General features: G+C 42.8%; 1 protein-coding gene across 1 annotated transcript in view; it reads left to right on the forward strand.

The window, feature by feature from the left end:
- ST8SIA1 (ST8 alpha-N-acetyl-neuraminide alpha-2,8-sialyltransferase 1) overlaps positions 1 to 6,793 on the forward strand; it is a 133,411-nt gene extending 126,618 nt beyond the window's left edge. The window contains exon 5 of the mRNA XM_075726969.1: positions 6,307 to 6,793. Within this exon, the coding sequence (XP_075583084.1) occupies positions 6,307 to 6,793 (487 nt within the window). The remainder of the gene's footprint in view (positions 1 to 6,306) is intronic.
- The last annotated feature ends 402 nt before the right edge of the window (positions 6,794 to 7,195 follow it).

Below are 7,195 nucleotides of genomic sequence, written 5' to 3' on the forward strand. Positions count from 1 at the left end.
TGCATTGATGGAGAATGTTTGGCATCTATAATTTTATTGGTTTAATGACCAGCCTTTATGATTGCTCATGTTACTTTATACCTTTTCTGATGACTCTGAAGTGCATTGCAGGCCTGAGTTTTTTTGCCTGAGGCTCCAAGCATACTTCCAGTGAGATCAGAGTTGGTTTTGCCATTGACTTTAATGGCATTATAATTGAATCTTAAGTCAGGTAGCTGTCCTTAGGCTAAGTAAACAATGGTTTGTGTAGTTGGGGAAGTTGGGATAAAACAGGAAAGGGGGTCAATTTACAGTACTTTAAGTGCTCATTTCTGTCTCCCTGTGTGGACAAGTAGAACAGTCTACCTTGCACCTAATACATGTCAAAAGTGCCTACGTGGAGAATGAGTGCATGGAAACTAGTATGCTGTTAATTCAAACACAGTCTGTGTTTTAGTGAGATTGGCTACACAGGCCCCGAAGGGGCAGATAATCAAGAAGTGCATGATATGAATGAGAGCACAGGGCATTAAGGAAGGCATCACTATTTGAAAGCATAAAAGCATTCTGAGAAATGAGTGCAGTAAAACTCCTGTGTCACTGCAGTGGAGGTTCAGATGTGTGGTTGCAAGCTGACTTCCTGTGACCCCAGCTGTAAGCATATTCCAACAGCTGCAGCAAATTGCTAAATCATTCTTGGCTAATGCTGACATCAAATTATCTAAATAATTTTTGTAAGGTTATCCTTTGCCATAGGGACAAATACATAAGTCTTTATATGCCTTCTGCTCTATTCCCTTGAGCTCTATTTGTCTTAATTTTAAAATAATACACTATTTCTTTGGCATCTGAGCTGTTCCCCTCATTACTCTTTTTTTTTTTTCCCCCTGATAAGTAAACGTGCAATTAATCTAGAATGCTGAACTTGTGACTTTGCAGATGCCAACACAGTAAGTGACTGGAATATCATCACAGGCATGAGCTAGTGACTCTCTGGGGAGATCAAAAAGAAACCAAGATGCGAGAAAATGCTGCCGTTACTATCTGCAAGCGGGTTAGCTCAATGTCACTGCAGCAAATTCTTTGTGCTTACTGGGAGTCATCTCTTAGTACCAGAGAGCAGTCCTGTCCCCAAATATCTGCTAAAGAACATCAGTAAGGACATTAAAAACAAAACACAAAACACTTAATGCTCTTAAGTCTTTGTACTGTCATGGCAATGTACTGTGGCAGTTTTCTCTTGGATGCATCGTTCTCTCTGGAAAAGTAGAGCACAGCATTTGAGGGAACTCCAGCCAGTATCAAGGAAATTATTTCTCTGATATCTGTGCAGCTGTGCCTACATGTGCCTGTGGAAAGTTGTGCTTTTTAAGTTGATCTGTCATATGGACCTGACAGCAAAAATGTGTTGTTGATGATTTTATTTGCTCACTGTCCATTAATGAGTGTAGTGGAAGTAAAGTGCCTGGGCTGAATATGCCATGATCTGCTTTCACCAGTGTTCACAGTCATCGGCACCTGTCTGGGCTGCCGTCAAGCTGCCAGGATGCATTACTGCAAATTACTGAGGAACTCTCATAGTCTTCAGGTGCTGCTCAGGGCTCAGGAGGTTCCACCTCCAGTTTTATCTAAATGCTGGCAACCCACCATGCGTTTGTGTGAGCTTGACTGCAGAAGGTCAGAGGATGACCCTGAAAGCCCTTCGGCTGTTTCTTGCCGAGAGGTGAGCTGGGGAGATAACGTCACCCGAGACGCGCTCTTGCACGAGGAGCTGGATCATTTGATGGGTTTCTTTTGAAGCCCCATGAGTGGGGAGTTGCTGCACAGCTTCTGGGCTGTGCCAGTGAGAGTGCTGAGTGTTCGAAGCATGTCAGGTAGAGGTGAGCTCTAACTAGGAACCAGAGGCTCCTCGTTCAAAGAAGGCTGGGCAAGGATCAGCATGAGGGAAGGCATTTCTGCCCATCTGGATGCAAGGACTGCACCAGGCTGGCGGCATTCATGCCAAGACAAGCAGGAGGGAACCATATTACCATGTTCACATATGCGCTACAGAGCTGGTCAGCTGCAGAGGAAGAGCCCTCCTGGTCTCTCTGTCAGGCATGGAGTAGCCTCCTTGCCATCTGCTGGGACAGATGTGGTATGGTACCCCCAAAGCCACCGCTGGAATGGAGTTGCCTGCAGGACTCCTTGTCTGGATTGGGAGCTAAATGAAAATACACTTGAGCTTCCAGCACCATTTCTAGAAACTTGCTGATGCACAGCCTTTGTCCACAGATTTCTCAGCCTCTAACCAAGCTGTGAAATGTCAGAAAGCTGGACAGGGCTCCTATTTTTACAAATGGGGAACAGAAAATTTCATTTGCTCCTAATATCTCCCCTCATGAGGAGTACAAGATGGGCAGCAGCTTTTTGGCTGTGTAGGCTGTCAGACCAGCCGTAATCAGCATGTTTTATGCTTCTACATGGGCTCCTGGCCACCTGTATAATGTCCATCTGTTGAACTGGGCGTGATGCCTACTGACACTGTGATCCAGATCATTTGAATGAAGCATGGGTTTCCAGGAGGTGATGATGTTCCTGAAGGACAGTTTGCAGTAGCATGACAAATGTTGTCCCTTCTGCGTGAAGTCTCTCCCGTGCACCACTCTCATGGTGGTGCCGTTCACTTCTCGTTACTGTAAGGCATTTGGGGAGATTCATCTAGAAGAAACGTAAACGTGTTGTGGCAATGATAGCAAATGAATATTCAGAGACAGTCCCTGGCCCTCTGTGACTGTATCTGAGCAATTTTAATGTATTAATCTTAGAGCTGTGCAGTGCTTTTCTGTGAACGGTAAATTTGCTGAAAAATGCAGTTTTAGAATACCCGCTTCTATTTGCCATCTGAAGTGAGCTTTGTTAACTAGCTGTAAGTGGGAAAGGACATGGTGAAACTGGCTTCCAGGAGTGACAGATGACCTGTTTCTGCCTTCCCCTCATCCAAGGTGCAGGGACCGCATTGCATCAAGGTGCATGCTCGAGTTCCCCTTACTGCGAAAGGAAGTTTGAACCTGCATCTCCCACCTCCCAGTGGATGTCCCAAGTTATGGGGAGGGGGATAGTCCGAAAGGCTGCTGCTGGTCTTATTCTGCCTTTTATAAGCAATTAGGGTTATTAGAACAGAGTTTGGATACTGAGGCTCTGAGCGCCTAGGTGAATATTGAAAATATTAAGCTAGGGATTTTTTTTTTTTTTTTTTACCCTCAGCAACTGTGTCCTGATGGAAATGGAACAAGTTTGATAGGATGGACCCAAGTCCTGTAGCTGGTAATCTGACAGGTTGTCTTGCTGCCCCTTAGGAAGAGAGGATGGTAAAGCCTGTTTTGGGGAACAGTTAGTTAAAGGTCTGATAACAATGGAGTGAGAGGGCCCACAGGAGAAGGTACAGCCAGACAATGAATTTCTGCCAGGTCACCTTGGTCTTTGTTGGGCTTCTATATTCAGCTGTGTCTTGGCTATTTCTGCAGAAAAGAATGCCAAATGCAATAAGTTATGAAATGATTTTTACGGTTTTGTTTTGTATGTTCAGGTTGAATTGATTTCTTGCTTGGAAGACAGTGGCTTTGTCTACATTAGCAAATAGCACCATGCAGTTAGGAGCAGATCTGCAGAGCAAAACAGTAATGAAGACCCAGGCAGATTTCAGGGGTGTTGCTTCAGAACAGCTTTATTCTAACACCCACCACTTGAAGGAAATTTTCAAAGAAACTTGTAGCAAATCAGGAGACCAAATGTCGCATGTGAAAATGTCAACAAAACCTTTCAACTTATTAGGAATATTTCAAGTTTTCTGCCAAAACAAAGACTTCAAAAAATGTGGCACATGTTCATGAGACATTTCAATGCTGCTGAAGCTGGGTTTTTTTGTTGGCAATTGTTTCAGCTGAAATTTTATCTGGTGCTTCTTGAGGTCATCTGGCATCCTACTTAAACCTGTGTATCTTGCTCTGTGTGTGATTCTTGCTGTTGTCTCAAAGAGTTCTATACGTATAATTGATCTTTAAAAAAAGGTATTCTTATACCTGTTACCTGGAAATAAAGCTCCCGAAACCAAAGATGGTTTTGAAAGGAGATATTGCTTTATTCTGCGCAGGGTGCAAGGTGGAAGAATTCCACAAATCAAGCACACCAAGTTTGGATTCTGTTCCCTTATTTATACATTGAATATATCATTTCCACACCTTTCTAATACATAATCATTAACCTGTCTTCGTGCGCTTATCTTCATTGGTTAACAGTTTACTTGCATAGTCTTTAAAGCTATAGTGTCTTTTTAATTCACTGCGCTTGTGCAGGAGGGGTGGGGGGGTACTTGCTTCAGTTCTTAATTGGGTCAGTGGTCGTGATCTCCCCCTGCCCGAATTACCTCTTACCCAGTTTCTCCTGTTATGTGCATGCCCCTTTTGTTCTGCCATCCCCTTATCTTTGAAGGTCAGCAACCAGCCGCTTAGCCATCCTCCCTTCCTTCTTACATTTTATCAATGTAGCAAAATATGCGTTACTTAACTGCTACTCAAGGACTGTATTTCATTAGTATAACCAGATCTACTACTTAAAGGCATAGGACCATATTTCATTAGTATAACAAAATCTACTACCAAAATCTACTACTTAAAGGCAACATACCTATCTCTGCCTGCACCAGAGAAAGGAAAAAAAAATCCAGTGCTACTGTCTCAAGTTTTTTGTTCTGAGTCCTCTGCTGTGTGAGTGTGAAATCAGTCATGACACATTTGTCTTGGCTGCAGGAAACTGAGAGAGAGGAAGCAGCAACAAGGGCAAGACGAGCACTTGAGAGCTGAGATAGGGATCACATGCAGGAGAGCAACCCAGCTGCAATGAAAGGAAGTGCGTGTGAGCCTTGTGCAGAAGTGGCTTTTAACATGGTAAACTTTGCCTGCATGCTGAAGTCTATAGATACTGTCACGTGGTAAAGGCGGGGAGGACTTACTCATGCCCTGAAGATTACGTGGACTCTGGAAAGGAGGCAGATTATCAAGAGTAAATCATAGTGACTTTCTCATGTAAAGGTACCCTCCAATGCAGTCAACACCCCAGGACAGCAAGTGTTCCTGTTACTTAGCAAGTTTGTGGGTCAGGTGTTGGATTTTACCCATGGCTCTGGCTGACCTCCATATTGGTTACAATCAATGATACATATTTGGGATACTTTAATATTTTACGGAAATGTGATTTGTTTACTGTCAGATGTCAGGGCAGGTCAAACATCAGTCTGGGTTTTGGTATGTGTGAATGGCCTAGGATTTCCTGCCGGACATCTTGTTCCTCTTGGCATATCCAGAAGCATATGGCAAGGAAAGGTTATAGCCTTGACAGGAGGCTGGTTTGGAGTAGTATGTAAGTCTAACATCAGGGATAAAATAGACATCAGCAAATAACTATTGGCAATTTAATAAATTGTAACCTGATGTAGTTTTTATATCAAGAGATGAGAAGACTATCATATTAGAGAAATAATCTGTATCTATACATTGCCCTCCTCATAGTTGCCAACTAGTCTCTCTTTTAACTTACATGCTACAAATACCAGCTGCTTTTAAACCTACTCAGTGTGTAAATCGTGCCATCTTAAACACCAACTCTGAATATCGTTTGGTGCCTGTTGCTAAGTTTTTGTGGTGCCACTTGTCCTAAACAATTCATCGATTTCTGTTTTATTGTTTGTAATAAAGTATGTTCTTTGAGATTTCTCTCAGCTCCAGAACGAGAATTAGCTACTATGGTAGTGCAACCTAAATCACTGTACAGGCGTAACAAAAACAATTCTTACAAGTCTTACAAGTTTTTTAAGTCCAAAGTTTCTATTTAAATATATCTTGGTATTGCTTGTTCAGCATGTAACTTGGATTCTTTTTTTCGTATGCCTTTAAGAAACAAGAACAACGCGGACTTTAAAATTTCTTTTAAAGATTCCTGTGCCTGAAAAAATAAGTTGCGTTTTGGACAGAAAGAAAAACGTCACTAGAAATTATTGATTTTCAGGAAAGCTCTCAGTGTTCATTCAGGGTTTTTTGAAAAGATGTCATCAGAAACGTTTTGTTTTCTGGAGTTAGCAAGATACCAGGTAGTTTTCAACTGTCTATTCAGGTTTATGTTTTTAGAAGAGAGGCAGTGTGAGACAGTCAGAAGTTTGTCTGGACTTTCTCTGGGCTTGAGAAAAGTGTGCAGGTAATTGTAAATATGTGTATGAAGAGCAGCTTTTAGCCTGGTTTTGAAATGACTGGGAAAACCTATGTGTGACCAACTTGTTTTTCTGTTTTTTTACAGGTTCCAGAATCTGCTGTGGTCTCGAAAAGCATTTGTGGACAGTGTGAAGGTTTATAATCACAGCTACATCTACATGCCAGCTTTCTCAATGAAGACGGGGACAGGCCCATCCCTACGTGTCTATTACACCCTGGAGGACTTCGGTGCCAAGCAGGCGGTCCTTTTTGCCAACCCCAATTTCCTACGTGACATTGGCAAGTTCTGGAAGAGCAAAGGCATCCATGCTAAACGGCTTTCCACAGGACTTTTCCTAGTCAGTGCTGCCCTTGGTCTGTGTGAAGAAGTAACAATTTACGGCTTCTGGCCATTCTCGGTGGACCTGCACGGGAAGTTTATTAGCCATCATTACTATGACAATGTCTTGCCCGATTCTGGATTCCACGCCATGCCGGAGGAATTTCTACAGCTCTGGTTTCTTCATAAAAGTGGCGTACTGAGAATGCAACTAGAACCATGCGAGAACCCTTTAATCCAGTCTTCTGCCTGAGGATCCTAGGAGTCGGTTTGGGAGATCCAATAGTTTTTAATTGCCATGCTCTCCAACAGAGAGTTCTGTTTTCTGTTGATTCTTTTTAAAGGGAAAATGATCGTGGATCTGCATGGACCATAAAAATGCTACTTGAAGGCCAAATGGAATACGTCCTTAATGTATAGTGCTTTATGGAACTGGGGTGGGGGAAAGCGAACCTCTCCATCGAGTCCATTTAGCAGCATTGTGAAGATAATGTCAGAAGCAGCACAGCTGAACTTTCCGGGGGACATTTTTAAATGACCAATGTAAAAAGGGCATTAAGGCTCAGAGAGACATAGGGCCACCCACAAGCTTTTGCTGACAGTGCCAAATATGACTGTCTGTTCAAAAATCCATTTCATTCCAGATTGGCACCTC

The sequence above is a fragment of the Pelecanus crispus genome, chromosome 1 (assembly GCF_030463565.1).
Source record: "Pelecanus crispus isolate bPelCri1 chromosome 1, bPelCri1.pri, whole genome shotgun sequence".
NCBI classification, from domain to species: Eukaryota; Metazoa; Chordata; class Aves; order Pelecaniformes; family Pelecanidae; genus Pelecanus; species Pelecanus crispus.